General features: G+C 38.3%; 1 protein-coding gene across 1 annotated transcript; it reads left to right on the top strand.

Moving 5' to 3' along the window:
• The first annotated feature begins 10,126 nt into the window (after positions 1-10,126).
• LOC128861452 (major royal jelly protein 1) lies at positions 10,127-23,384 on the top strand. The gene is made up of 4 exons (XM_054099591.1): positions 10,127-10,824; positions 19,748-19,944; positions 22,263-22,677; positions 22,777-23,384. The coding sequence occupies exons 1-4, from the start codon at positions 10,288-10,290 to the stop codon at positions 22,903-22,905; spliced, it is 1,278 nt and encodes a 425-aa protein (XP_053955566.1). The 5' UTR covers positions 10,127-10,287; the 3' UTR covers positions 22,906-23,384.
• The last annotated feature ends 1,804 nt before the right edge of the window (positions 23,385-25,188 follow it).

Raw genomic sequence — 25,188 nt, 5'->3', positions numbered from 1 at the left:
CGGGTATTTTAAACTAACATCCAAGCAGTGATTCGTTTCGATCAATTCCGATTCCGGGAAAATCGATAGCTAAAGGCAGCGTACCTATTTTAATGACCATATGTGTATGTATGTATATGTGTGTTACTATGATGATGATGATGATGTTTATGTATGTATAAGCCGAGAGAAGTAATTCTCGCTTGTTTTACTTTATCTAAATCGAAAATATCATAATTTTTTTCTACAAAATTGACATTGTCTTTTTCGACACTAACTACACGAGCAGTTTTAGAGCATACAAAATTGTGTTAGCAAATTTGGAAAAGAAAAATTGTAGCAACTATAGCAGCACCTCTCCACTGAACACAACGGTTTACACAATCAATTCATGGCAATTGGTTTGAGCGATAAACTTGATTCGGGTGCTGCTGAAGTCAATGACATAAACCATTAAAATCACAGCGCAATGCTATCAGTTTACGCATAGCAGGTGACTCAATGTTGTCTGGCGAAATATGATAGCTGCTGAGTTGCTTGATTGCTTGCCTGCTGCATTGCATCACACTGTGCGGGCGTCTGCTCCAATATAACTTCAAGTGAAACATTTTTCTTGCTTTTCTGATTTTCGTGCACATGAATTTCATTAAATCGTCGCATTGTTGCTACTTATTGACACATATACAAGTACATACATGTCGAGCTTGAATATTTTCGAAGGAAAATTTTCTCTTATTTTGCTTATCGCATGGTATTTCTTTTGCATTACTATTTTTTTCTTATCAAGAAGCCCAAAACGTGATAAAATGAGCAAGCAGCGTCATTATTGTATCAAAATTTGTTTCCACTTAAAAACCAAATTTCAATTTCGTCACAAATTTACAACGCATGACTGATTTACAAACTGATTTTCACATCGTTAGTATTCGTAATATTTTCTTCATAATTCTCCTATACATTCTACACATTTTCTAAATTACAGGATGCAAAATAAACAATTGCACTTCTTCTTTTGCAAATAACTACAATAATAAAACAAGCAAAAAATACATAAATCAGGTGTTCACTCAAACGCCTGATATTTTCCTAGACGTTTGCTTGTGTTGGTATGAATACCTTCTCTCTTATTAGTATGTATGCACATTGCACTTTTACGTGCGGGCGCTCTCTCACTACCTGACCGGAAGGTAAATAAGATATTGCAAACAAGTTTTTTTTGTTTTTTTTATAACACAACTTCTCCATTTGAGCGTTTGGATCAATGTCAAGCAGACGACACGTACCGTGGTTAAGTGTATTAAGTAGTGTTACTGTGCACATATATGTACATACATATGGAGATGTGTATGTGACTATTATTGTATTGTTATTGCATCGTATTTTATGCTGCTTCACTGCGGGCATGCTCTGCGTGCTCTTGTTTAGTATTTGATGGTGTCGTATGGCACTAAAATGTGCTATTTGCGCAAATAAATCTGATCTAGAACGCTTTGTGTGCCGTAGGTGAATTTGACATAACTGCGTTAAAAGTCTTATTTTATTTTTCGAGTAGTTAAGCTGATAAATTGTATTTGTCGTTTGTACTGAGGGAATGTGAACTGGTGGGAATGCACATTTCAATGTTTTTTTTTTTTTTTTTTATAGCATTAGCAGATTCATGCAGGACACGCAGGTTGTTAACCTTGAATTGGACGTCTCTTACACTCAAGCTTGGATAAAAACTGTCTGTGACGAATAATTCAAGTAAAGTTTTAAATATCAAAACGAAAATACGAAACTTATTGCAGTATATACGACATGGACGCATTTGTCAATTTAAGTGAGCGAACTCGGGTAAAAACCACGCTCATTAAAGACAAGCATAATAAGTATATAGTCCATGATGAAAAGAATAATGAGATGGCGCCTATCGTGGTACCACTACTTTGCTCTCAGCGAATTTGACAATGAGTGACGGCATCTTAGCACCATTATGGCCAGATTACCATTTTTGTAACTTGGCTTAGCTTTTTTTTTTGACGTGATATCGTCTTATAATTCGATGTAGCCGGCTGCATGCACCAAAAAATGCGTCGTTACCTTGCTTGAACTGCAAGCGAGAGCGCGGAATGAACGACAAAGAGCACAATCGGCCCCCGCGTTCGGCAACGTTCGACATCTGGCTCTGTCCTACTTGAGTGAGCATATATATGTATGTATATGCGCATTTGTATATAAATTCACATACTTGTATTTGCATATGCCTTCTTCCTGTATGCATGGTAATGAACCATTTTTCTATTGAGAATAGGACGATGATAGGAAAAGTAGGAAATGAAAGGGGGTGTTTGGAGTGTAAAGTGTCTTGAAAAAGGCAAATCGATGATGTTGCCTCTTAGTGTTGTTGACTTATTAACGTCTGATGCACAATCGAAATTGAACATATGTATCTTTCAAGAATTTGATAAATCGTCCCCTTAGTATTAAAATAGCCTATACATTTTTTGATGTTTTGAGAAAATGAATTTCAAACTTTTTGTTGAAAGTAGCTCTCACTCAAATCTCGTTATGTCTGTAAATATTTATTATTTTTTGACTGACGTTTTGACCCACTTTGTGGAACTAGAATTTGACAAAATTTTGACCACATATACAATCGACGATGGAGAATCCAAAAATTCAATAAAAAAATAATAGCCTATGAGCACATAGGCTATTGTTATACTAAGGGGACGAAATGTTTCGTCATTTTTCACATTTGTGTAAATGTAACTTGACCTATTCCATAGCGATTCCATTTACCTCCTTCTCTATATCCATACAAAATATCTATCAAACAAATAAAATTAAAATTTTGTTTTAAAAATTGCAACCATTCCATCAATATTTTCTTATGACGTTGTCACGTTAAACTATCGTCAGTAAACCGACTTCACAGGCAACCTCTTTTTTGAAATGAAAACTTCTTTAGAATCGTTGGGAGTGATTTGAGACTCGATGAAACGAAAAAGCGACACTTCGAAGCGTTTTATGTTGATATACGTATATGTGTGTGGCTGCGTACTGCTGAGCCACGCTAGTATAGTGAGTATTGTAGTATGTATACTACACTGCTTATTACTTTCTTTGGTGTTTAGTTCAAGCGTCATACGTATGTATGTTTATATGTATGCTAGTACGTATGTGTGCGCGCCTGCGTATTACGGAGCCACGGTGAGCGAGAAGCCATTTTGTATACCTATACTACACTACCTAATACTTGCTTAGACCAAGCATCCTACGAATGTTTGTGTGTATGTTAGTACGTCTGTGTAATATACGCGTTACGACGCTCATAATATCAACCGCGAGTGCTGTATTGCGTCCGTATTTTTATATTAGTAAATATTTTCATTTTTAAATATTTACCGCAATTGCAGGCGGTGTTGCAATATACCACAATCAAAATGACGGTGCTCGTATTGTAACTCCACAGATAGATCTGAATGCACAGCAACTAGAATCACTATCTGTTCAGCTCTCTAAAGTGGGAGAAATATGTGCATGCGAAACCAGATTGAGCAATGGAAAAACAGTTTTAATTGTGGCAATTTATATTTCAACGAATCAATCAATAAATAGCATCACGGAATTCATTCACGAAAATTTAATAAAGTATACATCAGAAGTATCGCGGATACTTAGAAAAGATTGCGATAAAGTTCCAATGATTTTAAGTGGCGATTTTAACGTAAATTTTGCATTGGACACAGCGGTTCCTTTAATTGACTTTCTCAAAACAACATTTAAGTTAAAAATGTGTAACAATCGCACTGAATCGACAACACGATCAAAAACAACAATTGACGCGGTATTTCAAAGGCATGTTGACAACATCGAAACCAAAGTATTTGTATCATATTTTAGCTATCATAAGCCACTCGCATCATTTGTTGAAATTGAAAACATTGAGGATGAATAATACAATAATAAAATGAAGAAAATAAAATATGAACTTTATAGCAATATTATAATGAAACTATAATTATCCCGCTCCTAATGCTGCTTTCGTCTCATTCTCTCTCAATTCGTTTTACGGAAGGTTTCACTTCCATCGCGTCTAAACGTTCAAACGCTTTTTAAAATGTGTAAAAAGGTGTTCAATGTTAAGAAGAGTTGAGAGAAGAACACTTAATATTCTTGAATTAGCTATTAGATGATAGGTTTGCTCGTTAGGTATGGTGAAAAAAACATTTTGAGGGGAACTTTGGATTCTACGTCATTCGTTTTGCGTTTCACAAAATTTAGCTTTAGCTTAGTGAAACACAAACGAATGACGTCGGCATATCTGTCAAATTCGCTCATAGCCGAATAACGGTCTGCTAAGTAACGAGTGATTTTTTCGCTATTAGCTTTTTAAACAGATGGTTTACCGAGCTGACACCTGTTTCGTGTTTTGTTTCACTGTCAAACATCTTCAGTTTGGTCTATAATTTAACCATGAATCGTCTTACAAACGAACAACGCTTGCAAATCATTGAATTTTATTATAAAAATCCGTGTTCTGTTAAGAAAGTTTAAGATCCACTTTTTTATCGAAAAATTGTGTTCAGCGACGAAGCACATCAGGTCACAGTTTGGTGCTGTTTATGGGCTGGAGGTATCATTGGACCGTACTTCTTCAAAGATGCTGCGAATCGTAACGTAACTGTGAATGGTGAGCGCTACCGTGAAATGATATCCAACTTTTTTTGCCCAAAATGCAAGAGCTTAACTTGCATGAGATGTGGTTTCAGCAAGACGGTGCCACATGCCACACAGCAGGCGTAACAATGGAATTGTTGAGAGGCGAGTTCCGTGAACATTTTATTTCACATTCGGGACCTGTCAATTGGCCACCCAGATCGTACGATATAACGCCTTTAGATTATTTTTTGTGGGGCTATGTTAAAGCTCATGTCTATTCAGACAAGCCTGCTTCAGTTAATGCATTGGAAGACCACATTAAAGCATTTATTTGTGAGATACCGGCCGAAACATTGAGAAGAGTATGCCAAAGTTGGACTAAGCGGATGGACTGTTTCAAGCGCATTCGCGGGCAACATTTGCATGAAATAATCTTCAAACATTAAATTGGAGCTCAATAATATAAGTCAAATTGTTAATAGTTAGATAATTTGCTTATTATTTTAAAAATAGATTGCAAATAAACGACGCAAAAAAAAAAAAAAAAAAAATTAAATTGTATGGACTGTACTATCGATTTAATCAAAAATTGTATGCATTTTTCTGAATTTTACTTGTGGTTTTTTAGAAAACTTTCCTATAGCTCTTAAAAAATCACCTTTTATAAGGATAACATAAAATAATAATTCGACCCAAATACATTGGAGTTGATAACACAATGGGCCGTGGGTGTCTAAGTGAGATCTTTTTGCAGATCAGCCAGCAATACCTGACCAAACCTAAAAAAAAAATATAAAAATATCTTAAATTCGATTGTTGATGGTTCCCTACATCTCCACAGGCAACTGTGTTCTGAATAATAGCAGCCTAATATATTACAAAGTTTTTATTATTTTTTTTTTTTTTTTTGGAATTTTTTTTTTTATCTTTATAAATGGTTTGTACTACAACAAAAAACACGTAACTTAAAGTTGTAAACTTTGTGCAAAATTAAAAAAAAAAAATCATAAAATTTCGATCAGAGTTTTTAACTTTTTGGTCGAAGTTTCTAGAAAAATGCTGCGTATGCAGTTTAGATGTTTGGCCGAGCCTCCTCCTATTTATGGCGGGCGTCTTGATGTTGTTCCACAAATGGAGGGACCTACAGTTTTAAGCCGACAACGAACGGCAAATGGTTTTTTATGAGGAGTTTTTCTATAGCAGAAATACACTCGGGGACTTGCCAGTGCCTGCCGAGAGGGGGCCGCTATTAAAAAAACTTTTTCTGACATTTTGCTGTTTCATGCACGAAAATTCGATCTTGCGCACTCCAGAATGGACTCAACTCAATCGCGGCGGTCGCAGTTTTACAGCCTATTTAATTTTAGTATTGATTGCGTCACTTTGCAAAGCCTGAAAATTCGATTTCATTTTAGATTTTTTTTTTTTTTTGTTTAGGGTGTTCTGCATTTTCTTCCATATAGGTAGGTAGGTAGGTTGGGTGGTTGTCGTAAAGACACACTTAGACCTTTCGCATGTCCATTGTGATACCACTGGAGCTTATCCTTACCCTACGTCTTCCTTTTCAAATCATCCGGTAACTTTAATAAACGAGCAGAGCTTCGTTAGTTTCAGATGGGCTATGTCCGCTACATCGGTTAAAAATGCTGTATCAAAAGTGCGCAGCCTTACACACTCACATAAAAGGTGCCTGACTGTTTCCTCTTCTTCTGTTTTAAGACAGCTTCTACAGAAATTGAAGTACGGGAGTCCTAACCTTCTAGCATGGCTGCCTATTAAACAGTGACCAGTTAATACCCCTATCATTTTTCTTATAGCTTCTCTGTTAAGATTTTTGATCGACCGCTGTTCCAGTTCGGCCATGTCTGTCTGCTTAGTTCGCATGTTGTGAGGTTTTGCCAGCTTGTATTTACCTTTTTGATGGTTTCCCTGTGTATAAGTAATTTACAAGTGGCTATAGGCATGGGTATCAACGCCTTATCCGGTTGGAGATCGAGCGTTGTAACGGTTCGAGCAAGCTCATCCGCCTTGTAGTTTCCTGCTATATTCCTGTGGCCTGGTAGCCAGACAAGGTGCGCTTTGTAGTATTTTGATACATCATTTAAAAGTTTAAAACATTCTACAACTGTTTTTGACGAGTGTGTTTTAGATTCAAGCGCTTTTATTGCCGCTTGACTGTCCGAGTAAATGAAGACTTCATTTGTGGATAATACTCTCGTTTTTATTACCGTAAGTCCATCTTTTATGGCAGTGACTTCCGCCTGAAATACACTGCAATGATCAGGTAGGCGAAATGATTGGCATACTCCGAGTTTATCGGAGTAAACTCCTCCACCTACTTTGTTGTCTAGTTTTGAGCCATCTGTGTAGATGTTTAAATCATTTTTCTTAACAATAAGCCCGTTATGCCATTCCTCTTTGGAAGGAAATACTGTGACAAAGGTTTTTATTTAAGTTGATATCCTTGGTCTCACAGAAATCCGTTGTGCCAGGAATACAGAGGAATTTTTCTAAAACTGAAGAGTGACCTCTTTGGTTCGTTCTGAGTAGGCCGATTTCTATTAATCAGAGAGCTGTTTTGGCAGCTGTTTGCTTACCGAATTGCTCTATTGGTAAATGGTTAAGCATAACATTTAGTGCCTCTGAGGGTGTAGTCCTAAGGGTCCCTCAGAGGCAAAGACTGGCCATTCTTTGTACATGTACCATAGTTATTTTAATAAATATATAACTTATCTAAAGCCGGCCATCATACTACATAGTATGCCGTATGTTAGGATAGATGTGGAAAGACCCCAACTTAGTCCTATCAGCTGTTTACAACTTAGTTTTCTGTCTAGTATTAGACCTAAGTAGCGGGCCTCATCACTAAATGGCAGTGCCGTTACACCTAGAGTCGGGGGAGCTATATTTGGAATTTTATGTTTCCAGGTAAATAGGATAAGTTCAGTTTTATTGGGGTTGACGCTTAGCCCATTTGCTTTTGACCAGTTTTCAACCATGCTTAGTAAATCTTGCATGACTTCTCTAAGTGTATTGGGAAATTTCCCTCTTACTGCCATTGCAACATCATCCGCATATGCTACGACGTGCAGTCCTCTCTCCTTTAGGCTCTTTAGCAAGAAGTTTAATGCCAGCACCCATAGGAGAGGGGACAGCACGCCGCCTTTAGGTGTTCCTCTGCTAACTTTTTTCTTGATCTTTGAGGTACCTAGGGTTGCGATCACAAATCTGCTCAAGAGCATGTTTTTGATGAACTCAACCAGAGCGCCAGAGAACCCGAAATCCGTCAGTGCCTTTATTATGGTATCCAGTAGGATGTTGTTGAACGCGCCCTTGATATCAAGGAAGGCTACCAGTGTGAATTCTTTATTATAAATTGACTTCTCGATTTCTGTAACAAGTGAGTTAAGTGCTGTTTCAGTAGATTTCCCTTTACAGTACGCACGTTGTGAGATACTAAGCTTATTAGGGCTGATGTAGGCCTTAATATGCTCTTCTATTATTCTTTCTAATGTTTTTAGCAAAAAAGAGCCTAAAATACTTGGGTGTTGTGTGTGAACTTTTTCCTGCTTTAGGAATAAAGACAACTTTTACTTCTTTCCATACTGATGGAACACTTTTAAGTTTCAGAGCAGCCTTGAATGTAGCCGTTAGCCACTCCATAATATAATTGAGTGGATGTTGTATTTGGGCCGGGAATAATCCATCTGGACCCGGTGATTTAAATGGTTTAAAGGTGTTCACTGCCCAGGTTATCCTGGATTCAGTGGTTATATCTTTAATGTCAGAATAAGGTCTTTCTGTACTTCCATATATAAAATGCACGAATATTTATGTGGAGAAAATGCTTAAGGAAAATACCAGCATTTCGATACCACAACTGAATTGGCTACCACATTTACATACCCAAATTTGTATGCTCAGAATTTGTCTAAAGCTTGAAATAAAAACGTATTGAATTTTTTAAAATAGTTTGCAAGAATCGTTACAAATTATCACGTTTTGGTGTTCATATACCCAAGAAACTTGCAAAGTAGGGGAAAGTGAGAGAGCAAAATGACATTTCAATTTGAGGGGAAAGTGCAAGTTTTTACTTTATAAATATTTGTTTGTAGGAATTTGCAAGTGAGAGAAACAGCTGATCGCAAGGTGAAAATAAAGACGAATTAAAATTTGCGAATTGCAATGGCTAATTTCCTTCATCTGACAGCGATGATGAAATGGAACAAATTATTGTGGACAAAATAAAATGCTGTGATTCCGAAGCTCGTTATTTCGCATTTTATTTGCTTTATTTATTTTTATTTAATTAATTACAAGGGAGCTCAAGTAAAAAAATTTTTAGTTTTTGTGATTTTTCCTTTTTCTTTAATCAGTTTTTTGATACTGCAAATTGATACTGGTTTTGTTGTGATTTTTTTTTTTTTTTTTTTTGATATTTTTCTCAGTGAGAGCGAATTTTCGAAGTGAAGTCATTGTCACGTTATTGGATAATTTTTACATGCACAGACCTAATATAGGGTGGGCCATGTAAAATTAGCTTTTTGAATCGGCTATAAAAAAAAATAATCAATACTTTTTCAAACTTTTTTTTTATTTTGAAGATTAAACATTGTCATTTATGAATGAAAAATAATATCGTTCAAATGACTGCCACTACTGGCTTAACAGTAGACCATTCGATCAACCCAATTTTTAAGCACATTTTCGATTGTTTGGGCTCCAATTTCATGAATGGCAACTTCGATTTCGTGTTTTAAAGCATCAATTGTCTCTGGATGGTTCGCATACCATTTATCCTTAACGGCTCCCCACAAAAAATAGTCCAACGGGCTTAAATCACAGCTCCGAGGCGGCCAATTGATATCGGAATTTCGACTGATTATTCGGTTTTCAAAAACGGTAGCCAAAAGTTCGAGTGTAACTTTGGCAGTGTGACAAGTTGCACCGTCCTGTTGAAACAAAATGTCGTCCATGTCATCCTCTTCAATTTTTGGAAACAGCTCGTTGACCATGTCACGGCAACGCTCGCCATTTACTGTAACCGCGGAAGAAGAAGAAGACTCACCACTTTGGAAATAGGTTTTCAATATCTCCCAATTTTTTTCAAGCGTATAGCGTCCCATTTCGTAAATGTCAAACCTTTAAGTAAATTATGAACACATTTGACATGTCATTTGTGTTACCATTCTCAAAAAAATAGTTGGTTCAAAAAGCAAACGCTATATGGCCTACCTGTATCTTTTCTTTTTTCTTTTGCGTTTTGTAGAAAATGTATTCAGCAAAACTAGCCACTGTGCAACATTAAATGAAGTCACATATCTTTAAATGTTACAATGAATAGTAAGCCAAACAAAACTAGCAAAAAAAAGAAAGAAAGTAAAAAACTTAAAACAAACAAACGCAGCCAGCGGAATGCTCGAACAGTAAACATTCTCGAAGCATGAACAGCAGCTATAAATGCACCATTTTTGGTGGCGCTGCTGGCAGTTCCAGTGAACAAACAAGACGAAGTTGCAAATCTACGCAAAAAGTATAAATAAGCAATAGCCCTTTAAGCCACATACAGGCAACAGAAAGTGTAGTGGTTATAAAAAGACGACAACAACGACAACGACGACAGCTGAAAACACGCCAACGACTACGCGCAACCATCATCACAAAATGCAGTTGCACTACAGCACCACCCACTCCCAAATCGTCTCACTATTACTCTTTCTCATCTCATTTGTTGGCTCCCTTCTGCCCACACCCACGCTGGCCGCCTACAGCAGTGAACTACTCGATTACCCAGCTGACATGACAGACGCAGCTGGTCATGACAGCTATGATAGCTATGGCAACTATGGCTCCACCAACAAGCATGTCAGCAAATTGAACAAAAACCCACTTACCGCACTCACCTTCCAGCTAAGCGGCAACAATCTGCGTTGGCCTTGCGAATCGACTAAAAACATTTACGTACAATCCGGCCGCTATGTGCCGCGCAATGTGATCGTGACGCGCGCCCAACTACAACGTGATGACGTCTTCGTCGCACTGCCACGCTACAAACAGGGTGTGCCATTCACATTGGGTCGTGTGCAACTCAAGAAGGGCCAGTGTGTGGCCAAGATAGCGCCATATCCGTGCTGGGCCATTCAAGAGGAAGGCTCCTGCCAAGCATTGCAGTCCGTCGTCGATATTGTTGTGGATCCACATGTGAGTATACACGAGTTTGCCATCGTACAGTGCTACAGGCTGACACCCAGTGTATGACTCGTGCAATGCAACAGTAAAACACTGGGCGGCGTCGTGTAGAACGCTTTGGTAATAAATCTAGTTAGTTATCTTTTCCATTCCCTCCGTACTTATTTAGTGAATATTTAATTTATAGCAAATAACTAACTACGTATAAACAAATGTACAGTTAGATGTGTGTATGTGTGTGTGTGTGCTTATTTGTTTTGTGTGTATGTCTGTGTGTGGTTGCGTAAACGGAGCGTGCTTGTGCCACCAATATTAGATTATGTGTTGTCGCCTTGGCGGTGCAGACGAGGTCACTGCCAATGCCATTGTGGGTGAGCAGGGTCAGCATATTAGGCCACACAGAATGCGATATCATCTGGCAACGCATCTGACACTACAATTGCAAACTTTTTGCTGCTTAAAATTGTGGTAAATACGAAAAATAGTCAGCTGCTAGTAAAAGAAAACAAGACGAAAAACAAAACACAAAAAAAAACTAAAAAAAGGAGACAAAAAACAAATCAAAAAACTTGGACGAGAATTAGTTAAGGATATAAAGGTCTGATGTGTCTGTCACTGGGATATGCGCTTATCGCTGCCTGCCGCTTTGCACTTCTGTGTCTGTAATGGCCAAGAGGCATATGCCGCCATAGCCGACCGACAACTGCGAATATAAAAAGGAATAATTCTGTTTATCTTTATTTGCATAGGCGAACTATTGTTGAAAAAACTAGTAGACTGTATTAAATTTGAGTAAGTCCACGCAATGGGCAATAAAGCATTCACACTGAGTAAATTTTTGGAGTTTAGTTTCTAAAATAGGTGTTAAGAAACTATAAAACTGTGTCCTATATTGAATTCTTATATTTATATCTATCGGTTTAAGTGCTATTTCTGTGCGCCGCGCCAATCCAGTAATTTCCACAGCCTACTTAGATTGTGAAATGTCAAATTACGAGGACGGGTCAATAAGTCCGTGATTTTTTGTATTTCTGACCTCTTTACTGACAAAGAAATACTGCCCCTGTCAACAGGCATCTGTCAGTTGACTCCTGTCAAAATTTGAACGTGCTGCGTCAGTTAGTTTGTGTTTTACAGCTACCTTTATCAGACAACCTAGTAATTCACAGTCGACCACAAACGCAATCGTGTAACAACTTCACAGGAAGGTTTGGCGTTGTTTAATCGCAATATGGAGGAGTTTTTGCGCCGTTTTGTAGCCGTGGACGAAACATGGATCCATCAGCACACACCAGAGACCAAACAACAGTTGAAACATTGGGTTTCTAAGGGTGAATCGGCTTAATAAGCGCACGAAATTCAGTTTTTTCCATTTTCTCCTCAAATTATATACAATAAATAGTTTTTCGAGCAGTGATCGCCCCTCGGCAGAGAACAGTAAACTTCCGAACACATTTTTGACAAGAAAAAGCGTCTCATAAAAACCAATAGCCGTTCGGAGATGGCATGGAAGTGTTATTATAGATATAACCATTTACTAGGATGTTCAAAAAGTTTTGCGGTTCGATCAGAAAAGCACAATTTTATGGTTTGAAATGCACTTTATTATTCAGTACAGTCTTCCTGAGCATCAGCAAACTTCTTCCAACGCGATTCCAAGTTATGAGTTCCATCCCCCAAGTGAAAATCTGCAAGGGCAGCAAAATACGCCTGCACAGCTGTTAGGACCTCTTCATTTGATGAAAAACGCTTTACGAGCATGATTTTTTTAGGTCTGAAAACAGATGGAAGTCACTGGTGGTCCAAATCTGGTGAATACGGTGGACGCTGCAGCAATTCGAACTTTAATTCATGGATTGTTAAAATGCTCTTCTTTGGTTGTTTTTTTGGTGGGTGAGATAGGGTTCAAAATGACTTAGCACTTACAGCGACCATCGTCTACGACGTCGTGTGATGTGGCCACTGAAACAATCTCTCCTCCTCTTCTGGGGCGAATCCCTTTCGGGAACTTCTTCTTTTTTTAATTAGCACCATAACCGCTTACGCGATTTTAGCAGAGTTAAACAAAGCGCGCCAGTCGTTTCTTTCTCATACTGACAGGCGTCAGTTGAACACACCCAGTGAAGCCAAGTCCTTCACCACCTGATCTTTCCAATGCAGTGGAGGCCTTCCTCTTCCTCTGCTGCCACCAGCTGGTACCGCAACGAATACTTTCAGAGCCAGAGCATAGGTATCCATTGGGACGACAGGACGCAGCTAACGTAGCAGCTACTACGGAAGTATCCGTGGCCTGAGAGGAACCGAAGCTCCTTTGAACCCATTTACCTATTGTAGGAATGAGCTTCGCTGTCCATCTGCCAATCGTTTCAGTGTCGCATAGGCTTTGCCACCGCTGCATAGTCTGGCATCTCCGTTCCGCGGAGTTAGTGATGGCGTGTGTGTTTTCTTAGAGTGCCACGCATCCACTCGTTCTTGGGCCATAAGGTCCTCGCTGATCACAACAACTGCTGCACCTGAGACAGTGCGGTAGACTGAAGCAACAATGAGTGCCGCTGTTCATTGCACAGCCTCCAGTGCTTTACGCTTAGTTTTGCAGTTAAGCGCATTTCCCCATATTTCGCTGCCATACAGAAGTATTGCGTTTGTGGTGGCCATGATCGACCTTCTTTTACTCTGGGTTGGTCCACCGATCTTCGCCATTAGTCTGCTCAGCATTCCTGTAATCTTCACTTATTTAGCAGCCGCGTGCCGTATCTGGGCCCGGAACGTAAACCTGCAATCTAGGTACCTAGATGCATACTGTCCTCGAGTGGCATGTCTCAAATGTGCATTGCCCTCATGAAATTATTATTTTTTTTTTGTTTTGCAAACTGGGTTTTTTTTACGCATTTTCTCCTTCAGCTGGTCTAAGAGGTTACAATAATATTCCGAATTTATTGCTTTACCAGTTTGCAAGTAATCCACAAACAAAATTCCTACTGCATCTCAAAAAACTAATGCTAACACCTTCTTAGGTGATTTCTGGACACGAACTCGTTTCGGAGCGGCATAACCAGGTTCGCACGACTCTTTAGCCTTTTGTTTTGACATAAAATCATGGTGATAAACCCAAGTCTCATCCATTTATTCTTTCGAAAAACCTCTAAATGTTGCGGAGAAAGTCGCAATTGAATGTGCTTTTGTTCGACTGTTAACGAATGCGGCACCCGTTGTGCACACAGCTCTCTGAAACCCAATAATTCAACCAAAATATTGCTTGAGATGCCTAGAGCTTCTACTACATCTCTTTGAGTCACTTGACGCTTTTCCAATAGTGGATCCTGTATTTTACCTAAGATTCCTGGTTTTGTTTCTGTTTTTGGACAACCTTGACGTAGATCGTCTTAAAGGCTTGTGCGGCCACGTTTAGGTTCAGCAACCCATCCTTCTACTGTATAAATTCACAGATTGGCAGGCTGCTTGAGTGGCATACAGAAACGCTCAAAGTTCTTTCTACACCTGCAAACTCTAGCAAAATAGGCAACATGAGATATTTGAACAGATTTAATTATAATTAGATTATAGAGTACATTTTTGTTTGTTTTGCGGCCCTTTATTGGGCATTTGTCCAAAAACAAACACCTACAGTTTTAAGCTGACCCTTGACTCCGAATTTCAATTTACACTTTTTTTATACCAAAATTGAATGGACTATAGAACTGCGCCTTCAAAAAAAAATTTTTTTTTTTTTAATAATTAAGTTAGAAATTTTTATAAGAATTTCTTGATTTTTTTTTTAAATTACACAAAGCTAAAACTTGGATTTTTGTAGGTTAATGAAAAACAGAAGCAAATAAATTGTGATAGCGTCACAATGAATCAATAAGTCCTAGTGCTATAGTTAATCAACGTATGTATGTATGTGTGTATTTGTAGTTGCATAGTTAACATTTTCACACTTTGGTATTTTCATACCTATGGAAATGCGCAATACATTCCTCACAATATTGGCCAATTTAAAATAATTACAGCAATGAAGAGAATTTGGCGCCGCAACCATTTTGCTGGCAATGCAATTGCGGAGGCAAATATGAAAATTGTATTATTGTATTATAGTGCAATAATGAAAGTATATTTATATGTACATATGTGCAAATAAAATAGTAGACACGTATGTATGTGCATATACATACATATGTACATACGAGTATGTACATACGAGTATGTATGTATGCACATAAAAATGTAAAAATATCCGAGTCTCACTGCATTGCGCATAAATATTTGAGTGGGCGTTCGTTTATTTGCCGATCAATAGCACAAACCGACACATACTTGTTCAGTTGAGCATGAGTAGCACAGGGTACATACGTTCAGTATTTGAGGAGAACTTGAGAGTAAAACCAATTAGCTTTTATTTTGAATGAAATTTAAAGAAACTTAACGATTTTTTTACAGAATATTTACTTTTTATATTAGCTTGGGGAAAAGTAAATGTATTATTTTCTCGGCACATCAAACAATTTAAAGTTTATGGGCGTTGTCAAGGTGGTATTTCACACTAAAAAACTCTTTTGCTGCTTTTTTTGTTGTTCTATTCACACAAAAAAAATCTTTTGTAAGTTACAGAGTGTCAACAATGGAAGTCAGCAAAGAGAAAATTTCATTACATTTTACAGTTTTTCTTTGATAAAGGCGAAAATGCAAGTCAGGCTGCTGAAATTGTAAATGGTGTTTATGGTGTCGTTACTTTAACCGTTAATTATGTGCAATTTTGGTTTCGTCGATTCCGTTCAGGCATTAAATATCTTTGTATGTCAAAGAAAATGTCGATAATGTCGATAAAATCACAGAAATCATCGAAGTTGACCGGCATTTGAGTAGTCGTAGCATCGCCCAATAGCTAAAGATCGTCCATAAAACAGTTTTAAACCATTTGCCCAAATTTTTACGCAAAAATAATGGATTTATTTTTCCCCCAAACTAATATATGTATCTACAAAATCATTCAAAGAAATTTTCATTAGCTGCAATAAACTTCTCGAAACGATTGTATGCCCAAATCAAATGCTTCTTATTCATATTGAACATAACGGAGCCTTCAGTGAAGAAATAGTGTTATGAGGTTGCTTATTGGTTTCACGCTCCTCTACGCCCCATAAGTAATAATCCTAACCCCTTGGATTATCTGGTCTGTGGAGTTAGGCGGGCATAAGTTCGATGTTATGTGGGTGTGGAAATTTTTAGATATCCAATATCGTGCCGCCATCGCTGTATGTGAAGGAGCAGAATCTTGCTGAAAGATGTATGGGCTATCACCGCTTACACTTTCGGTCCAGGATTCCACTACTATCGACTAGAAGGTCAATATTTGTAGCAGAATTCATGAATAAAGAATGGTGGTGGCCTGGCATGACTTTTGTTGCTCACAAACCCTCAAACCATAACGTAGATCTTCATGAATAATTCGACGGATAAAACCCTCAGACACATTAGGCTCCTTCGCAAGGGCCCTCTGTATAATTTGAGCATAGCCATGTGTCATTTCTGCCGTTCGTCTTTCGGTCTCGATCAAAATTGTTTTCGCCAGAAAAAGCCATAACATCTTAGTCACTTAAGGGTATTTAATTTTGTTTAGAAATAGTCTTGATCGGATAAGTCGCTCTTCGCGTATTTGTTCCAACATAAACTGTCATCTGCGTATAACGTATGACTCACACCGGAGATATCCATGGGCAACGGATAAGAACCTCTGAAATATTAAGCTCATTCGCAAGGCACCTCATTGATTTTGGAGAATCATTGTCAATGATCGCTTGCATTTGTTGAATTGTATTGAATTTTGCAGATTGGTCAGTGTCAGAACTTTCCTCACATTTTATGCGTTCTGTAATAGATTCTGCATCACCGTCCGATGCTTCCAATTCAAGATGGACCTCATGAAAGAATGAATGGGCGCACTTAATTGGGCGCATACTCAAATTGGTATGATTTCCACATATAGCAACTATAACTGCATGTCTCTTCATTTCTTGAGTTAAATTGTAGTCTTCCAAGTCTTATCTGAAAAAGAGCAGACAAAAAAATGATGGCTTCGGGAAGTTATGGCCACATATGTGCATGTTTCCAACTTCCGTATGTACACTGCATATATTCTGAAAGTAAAAATAGAAGCAAAATGTGCCATGTCTGGCGGTTTTTATAGATAATTTGTTTACGTTTTTTAGACACAAAATCGTTTCAAAGGGTTAGGGGTAGTCAGAGGCCCGAAAAAATTATTATTTTCAATATTTTTTTGCTAGTCAATTGCTTTAGTTTACAAAAATAAAAATATAACATTAATACAGGGTGACAAAAAATAAGTGTATACAACATTTTTTAATGAAAAAAAATTATCATTTATAGTACCTCAAAACAAATTGTAAAATATTAATCGACAATGTCTGAGAAACATTATATTCACCCAGTTTCGAATACACAAGCTCAAACGTTTTAAACAATTTTGGGCTATAGACCGTAGTTCGTGTACCGTTATACGATCCCACTCTTCACGCCACGCTTGCTTCAGGGACTCCAAAGCTTTGTGGCGTTTTGCACAGGCCCTTGCTTCCAAAATCGACCATACGCTGTAATCTAGCGGATTCAGATCCGGTGAGTAGGGTGGCCATTCTTGGGAAATGATGAAAGAGGGGAAATTGGCTTTGCACCACTCTTGGGTTGATTTTGCTCTGTGGGCTGGTGCCGAGTGCTGTTGAAACGTCCACTCATCGTCACCAAAGTGCTGCTGGGACCAAGGAAGAGCAACTGCTTCTAATATGTCTTGACAGTACACTTCTTTATTAATTTTGACTCTTTGGCCTATGAAAATCAGAGGAGTCTTACCACTAGCGCAAATTCCACCCATACCATGACAGATCGCAGATTTTGACGATGTTCAACAATGGACGAAGGTCCAGGGGCTTCTGTAGACCAATTTCTGTCGTGTTGATGATTGTGAGCTTGTTCAACGGTAAACAGCTTCTCATCCGTAAAGAAGATTTTTTCCGATTTTTACCTGCGACCCGACGTTGAAGCGAGCGACATCTTTCGAAACTTACTTTCTTGTTTTCATCCGTGAGCAGCTGGCATTTTTGCAGTTTATGAGGCTTAAGTCTAAGTTCTTTTTTTGCTATAATTCGAACTGATTCACGATTGATGCCTGTCTCACGAGCAATTTTCCTCACCGAGACCATAGAATTTCGTTGAACTCTTCTTTTGATGATTTTTCGGTTGTTGGAAGTGTCAACAGTTCGGCCTCTTCCTCTTCCAGGACGGTTACCTTCATTACCAAGCTCCTTTAATCCTTTGATTGCACGAGAAACCAATGAACGTGCAATTCCAAGCTTCCGTGCTATCTCGCAGTTGCGTGCTCCTAGCTAATGCAGGGCTATAATAGCTGGTTTTTGAAGGCGTCGGATCCAAAATATAAGCGAAACTATGTGAAAAAACGTAGGTGGTGCAACTCAAAATGGGACAAAGGGCTAATAGTTTTGGCTGCAAAATACGCGAAGAATTAGACATCAGGAAGGAGCTTCTTACACTAAGGAAGTCAGAAAAATCAGACAGCTCATCCAGGGCGATTTGCATGGACCGGAAGAGATGATAGTCACTTGGTGCTAAATCCGGACTATATGGCGATAGGACATCCCATCCGAGCTCCCGTACCTTCTGGCGGGTCATCAAAGATGTCCTGGTGGAACACAACACCATTCCTATTGACCAATTCTGGCCGCTTCTGGTCAATCGCCTGCTTCAAACGGTCAAGTTGCTCACAGTAGAGGACCGAATTAAGGGTCTGGCCATAGTTGAGCAGCTCATAGTGGATAATTCCTTTCCAATCCCACCAAACACACAGCAAAACCTTCCTGGCGGTCAATCCGGGCTTTGCGATGGTTTGGGCCGGCTCGCCGCTTCTTTTTCGCTTGGCGTTGTCGTACGTGATCCACTTTTCATCGCCAGTCACCATCCGCTTCAAAAATGGGTCAAGTTTGTTCCGTTTTAGCAGAGAATTGCAAGCGTTGATTCGGTCCAAGAGATTTTTTTGCGTCAACACGTGTGGCACCCAAACATCCACCTTTTTTTGGGATCCAATCTTCTGCAAATGGTTCCAAACGGTTTTGTGGTCTACACTTAGTTCCTGACTAATCGAGCGAATGCTCACATGCCGGTCTCTTTGGATAATTTCAACGATTTTATCAGTCTCTACGACGATTGGCCTACCAGTACGGCGTGCATCTTCGACATCTACTACACCAGAACGAAATCGATCGAGCCAACGCTATGCTGTGCGAATCGTTACAGTAACAGGCCCATAAACTTCACAAATTTTTGCCGCCGCCTTCGTTGTATATTTACCTCTAAGGTAGTCAAAACGTAAAATATGACGAATTTCTTGCTTGGTGGACTCCATCTTTGAAGCGCTATAGCTTAAGACTGAAACGTACGATCACAACACTGTCAAAGAGACACTTGTAGTACAGATTGTCGTCTTCAAATCACCGTTTAGTGTGGCCCGATGCAATAAGTACAACGCAAGATATGTTTAAATGTCGCGCTCAATTGACAAAATACGACATTACTTTTTCCCCAACCCAATATTAAACAGATTCAACATTTATAAAATCCGAATACTCATAATTTCACTACCGTTGGTGTTCGATAGCTTTTAAAGTTACTGAAGGTTCATTAATTTAATCAATTAAATATAAAAGTCGATGAGACCATCGATTGGTGATATTTTATAACATTTTCGCCACTCTAATCATTCTGAAAAATTGTATTTTATTTCTTAAAAAACATATGGATAAATGAGTGAATCTTCAACTAAACCTCTCAAGCTTTTCTCCGCATCATGCAATTTTTTTTTAATTATCATAATTAATGAATCTTTACCTTATTTAAATTTTTACAATTTTAGGGTGTTCTGTGGGCCTTAGACGTTGGACTTGTGAATACGCTGGAACAACCGATTCGTCGTTGCGGTCCAAAAATCGTAGCAATCAATACAGCTGACAACAAAGTAGTAAAGATCATAGATTTGACTGATCTGGTGATTACAGAATCCCGATTGCAATTTCTGGTGGTCGACTATTCAAAACATAATAAGCCGTTTGTGTAAGTGAATTATATATTTTTTTTATACCCGCCCAAGGGGAATATCATTTTGCTTGTATATAACAACATAAAGGAATTGAGGTAGATACGGGCTTATACGAGGGGGTTCAATAAGTACCCGTGTTAGAAATGAAGGCACCATTTTTTCAAAAAAAATTTTTTTTATTTTCAACATAGTCCCCTTGGAGGAAAATGCACTTCTTCCAACTTCTTCCTTCCATTTTTTTAACCCCACCAAAATTCGTCTCTATCTCGGCGATGACTTCACCGTTTGAACTAAATTTTTTTCTCGCGGGCCATTTAACAAAAAAAAGTCGCAGCGAGCCAGATGGGGGGATTGAATATTGGCCGGTTGAATATGGGCGTGCGGCATAATTTATAATGCAGTTCATGCAGTTTGACGGCGACAACTCCGGATGAAAGTGCTGGTGTTTTATCGTGGTGAAACAGCACCTTCCTTTTCGCCAAAAGCGGCCGTGCTTCCTTCACGTTTTTGTGAAAGCGGTCCAATAACGCACTGTAGTATTGTCTAGTGATCGTTTTTTCTCTTCCTAAAAAATCCATGAGGATGACGCCGTTTGCATTCCAAAAAATCGTTGCCATGATCTTTCCGGCCAGTTCCACTATCTTTGCCTTCTTTAGAGCAAATTCACCGGGTGTGTACTGATGCATCTAGGATTCATCAACGGTGACAACTCGACGCAAATATTCCTCGGATCTCGCTTAACACAGATTCGAAGTTAACAGCCGCATCCGCTTGTTGTCCACCGTGAGCGATCGCGGCACGCATCGGGCCGACAATTTTCTATCGCCAACTCATCATGTAAAATATTAATCTCTCTACGATCTCTCTTACTTCGTGCACTTTCGTTCGTTGATCAGCGACAAGCGAGTATCATATCGTAGACTTTTTGAATGATTTCCTCAGTAACCACTTCTGCCTGGCGTCCTAGTCGCTTCTCATCAAAAACGGATGTTCGCCATTAAAATTCGTTCAACCAATATTTAACTGTAATCATAGATGCCGAAGCATCCCCATAGACAACATCGAACTTTGCTTTTATCTCCTCGCATTTTTCTCCATCCAAAAACAAATGGAAAATTATCGAACGATGCTGCTCTTTTTCCATTTTAGCGAAAATCACGAAACACGTCTTGCTCGAATAGCTGCCAAATCCAAACTAATCTATCAATCAGTCTGAAACTTGTTTTGCCGCCGTTTGATAGATGGCAGCACACGACGCTAACACCAATTTCCTTCAGAAATGCCCTCTCTCATCAAACACGGGTACTTATTGAACCGCCCTCCTATACTTAGGGACTTAAGCTTAGGACAATTATACATATATATCAAAATGCTAGCCCTTCCATCCGTGCGCACGATAACTTGACCAAAAATTTAAATATTTCAATATTGGTATGCATATTGTGTACTCGTTGACCAAGACAAATTGGTATTGAAAATGGGTAGTAATGGGTTAATAACCACGCCTCCCTCCCATATAACGCTAATCATCCCAAAAAAACCTAGTACCATTTATCTGCAAATAATTAACCCAAGAAAAGAAATGCAACGCATTTCGAAATGTTTGGTGCCACGCCCATTTTCGGTAAATGCGTTTATCTCGTTTAGATCCGATATAACTACTAGATTATTGCGATCGAAGGAAAACCCCGCCCATTTTTTTATATGTAAAGCTACATTTCCGTCCCTCCCTCCGATAGCACAAAGTATAACTCCCATTGTAGTTATATGAGTTTAACTGATTCCAAAATTAAAAAAAAAATCCAGCCCAAATAAAATTTTACAAAAATGTGCGTGGCTATAAAAAGTTCGGAAAGAATACAGAAGGTGGCCGCATACGCGCATCGCCATTCTGCTCTCTGCAAATTTGACAGAATCAGCTGGCGTCAGGGCCGTAGAGAGCATATGCGGGCCCCGGGGGAAAATTGCAAATGCGGGCCCTTTCAAATGATGTCTAATTCATATAAATACGTATAATCTCGAGTCCGGGCCCTCTGAAAACTCCGGGCCCGGGGGAAAAAGTACCCGAACCCCCCCCCCGTCTCGTCGGGCCTGGCTGGCGTAATAATAATTACATATTTATTTGTATTCATTTTATTGTTATTCTTTATTCAATTATTCACAGCCAGAAACACTACCAGTGACGTCATAATTTTATAATCTATCAGTCTTGAGATTTATCCTTACTTATTCACATTTATGTATATGTGCATATATATAAAATTTTACACACCCACAACAACATTTCATCATTTCTCATCCCGCTCTCTCTCTCTCTCTCTCACACACACAGTTATGTTGCCGATGCGGGTGCCCGCAGCATACTCGTTTACGATATCTCTGGCGGCAAATCGTATCGCATCGTTTTACCCAAAGCCACTGCACCCTCCACCGACGTTCTCTACATGGCATTAACAGCCACTCCGGATGGTACCTCGACGCTCTTCTTCACTTACCTCAGCTCGCCACGTTTATATTCCATACGTGGACAATACTTGCGCGTTGGACAGGGTACTGGTTCGATTGTGGATGTGGGCGCTAAACCTTATGGCAAGCAAATGGTATTGCTTGGCGCCGATGGGGGCACAAATCTGTTCTTCCGCTACAAGGGCGAAAACGACATATACATGTGGAACTCTGAGACTTGTTTTAAGGCGGCCAATTTGAAGGATGTGCAACATGGTGGCGAATGCCGGTTATCAACTCAGGTTAGCATAAAATGAGTAATGAGAGTTTCAGTGTACGACGTAGCAATGTGTTTTTTTTTTGTTTTTGTTTTTCTTTGTTTTGTTTTTTTTTCGGCACAGGTGCTGCCTGGTCACAAACGTTTCATGTGGGCTTTGGAGAGTAATTTCCACGATTTTATAACGGACCGTACAGGGTGTAATGGCGCATCGATTGTGTTGCATCCAGTTGTGCGCGAACGCGATGATTGAACATCGCACCTAAGAGACTAATTTGAATGACTTTTGTATAAGCAAATCAATATGCAAATGTTATAGTAGTGAGCTTTATTTATGTTTGCATGATTATTATTATTATTATAACTTTTTTTTTTTATTTAAAAAGTTTGTTCTTCCTTTCTTGGTGTATGGTTTTAGTTTAATTTTTATATTTAGTTTAATTTAAATTTTTTTTCGTTGTTTATTTTTATACGACATGTTTTGCCCCATTTCTTCATATTTCCAATTTTCTCCAGTTTTTTGTTATTTTCTATTCTAAAATACCACTTTTTTCTTTTCTTCTGTTTTTTTACTTAGGGTGGAAACATTAGAAAAGAAAGAAGAGAGAGAACGAAGAGAAAGAAGAGAAATTTCAGTTTTATTTCTTTTCTAATTTTTCCACCTTTTTTTCTTTCCTCTTTCAATTATGTTTCATTTTATTATTTCCATCACTTTTTTCTTACTTTTTGCGTTCTTTCTTCTTGTCTCAAGATTGTTCCATTTTAATGTTTCCACTATTTTTTTCTTCGTTTCATGTCTTTTCAAATTTTTCCACCTACTTTTTTCCACTTCTTTTTTTACTTTTTGCGTACGGCTACTATTTTCTCGGCTTCAGTTTCACGTATTTTCAAATTTCTCTACCTACTTTTTTCCACTACTTTTTTTACTTTTCACGTACGGCTTCAGTTTCATGCCTTTTCTAATATTTCCACCTACTTTTTTTCACTACTTTTTTCGTACATCTTCAGTTTCACGTGTTTTCTAGTTTCTCCACCTATTTGTGTCTTTCATCTTTCAACAGTGATGAATTTTGTTATTTCCACTACCTTTTTACCTTTTGGCTATGGCTCAGTTTCATGTATTTTAAAGTTTCTCCATCTACTTTCTTCTTTACTCTTTCAAGAATGTTCCATTTTAATATTTCCACTATTTTTTTCTTACTTTTTGCGTTTGGCTTCAGTTTCATGCCTTTTCTAATTTTTCCCCCTATTCTTTTCTTTCTTTTTTGCTGAATATTCTATTTTAAAATTTCTACTCCTTTTCTTATTAAATTTTGGTCCTAAGGTTTTGGTTTAACTTTTATACTAAATATTATTTTCTAAAGTTTCTTATTTCCTGTTTGAAATTTCGAGCTTTCTCATTTTATTAAGGGTGGTTAAGTTTCAAGGGCCGGTGTTGCTTTTGAGTAAAATACAATCTTTTAAGAAATTATTATCACTTTTCTTTATTATGATAATACTGCTATAACTCAATTACGTGTGGAATAAAATATCGTTCGTTGCCATTAATGTGCCGAATTATCTCATCCTTTAGCTCTTGAATTGTTGCTGGCTTATCGACGTACACCTTTTCTGTCATATAACCCCAAAGAAAGAAGTCCAACGGTGTCAAATCACATGATCTTGGCGGCCAATTGACATCGCCGCGACGTGAGACTATTCGGCCATCAAATTTTTCGCGCAAAAGAGCCATTGCTTCGTTAGCTGTGTGACAAATGGCACCGTCCTGTTGAAACCACATATCGCCCACATCCATATCTTCCAATGAGGGCCATAAAAAGTTCCTTATCATCTCACGATAGCGAACACTATTCACAGTAACTGCCTGACCGTCCTCATTTTGGAAGAAATACGGCCCATAAACCGCACCAAACAGTCACTCTTTGTGGGTGCATTGGTTTTCCGGCAATAACTCTTGGATTATCATTCGCCCAAATGCGGCAATTCTGCTTATTGACGAATCCACTGAAGTGAAAATGTGCCTCATAACTGAAGATGAAGTGCGCGACATGCATTTTGATTTGAACGCCCGTTTTCATAATAAGCCTGAATAACTTTAAAGCATTGCGCGACTGTGTATTTTTCCACGGTTTAAATTGAATTAGTTTGAAATTGAAAAATGTCAAATGAAATACAGAAAAAAGCTTGACGTTTAGGTGTGGTTTACATTCAACATCGGCCCTTAAAATTTAACCACCCTTTATTTTTTTGGAATTTGGTTCAATTTCGATTCTAATTTTTTAGCTACCTTACTTTATTTCTTCTCACTTTATTTGTGGCTAAATTTTAGTTTTAACTTTTCTCGCTATTTTCTTTTCCTCTCTTCGTTTGTTCTTTACAAAGCTTAACCTAACTTTCTTCCTTACTTTCCCCTTTCAGCACCAACAGCTGCGTGTAAAGAAAATGTGTATTACTTATTTAAAAAATAAATTTATTTAAACGAAATAAACACAAACGAATTTGGTTAGAAATTTGAAAATAACGTTTTTCCGCTATT

The sequence above is a fragment of the Anastrepha ludens genome, chromosome 4 (genome assembly GCF_028408465.1).
Source record: "Anastrepha ludens isolate Willacy chromosome 4, idAnaLude1.1, whole genome shotgun sequence".
Lineage (NCBI taxonomy): Eukaryota > Metazoa > Arthropoda > Insecta > Diptera > Tephritidae > Anastrepha > Anastrepha ludens.
The sequence above is the reverse complement of the archived record's forward strand: the minus strand, read 5'-3'. Positions and strand labels throughout refer to the sequence as shown.

Coding starts and splice junctions, on each gene's coding strand:
- LOC128861452 (XM_054099591.1), top strand. CDS start 10,288: ATGCAGTTGCACTACAGCACCACCCACTCCCAAATCGTCTCACTATTA. Junction 19,945..22,262: donor AAACATAATAAGCCGTTTGT/GTAAGTGAATTA, acceptor TCACACACACAG/TTATGTTGCCGATGCGGGTG. Junction 22,678..22,776: donor AATGCCGGTTATCAACTCAG/GTTAGCATAAAA, acceptor TTTTCGGCACAG/GTGCTGCCTGGTCACAAACG.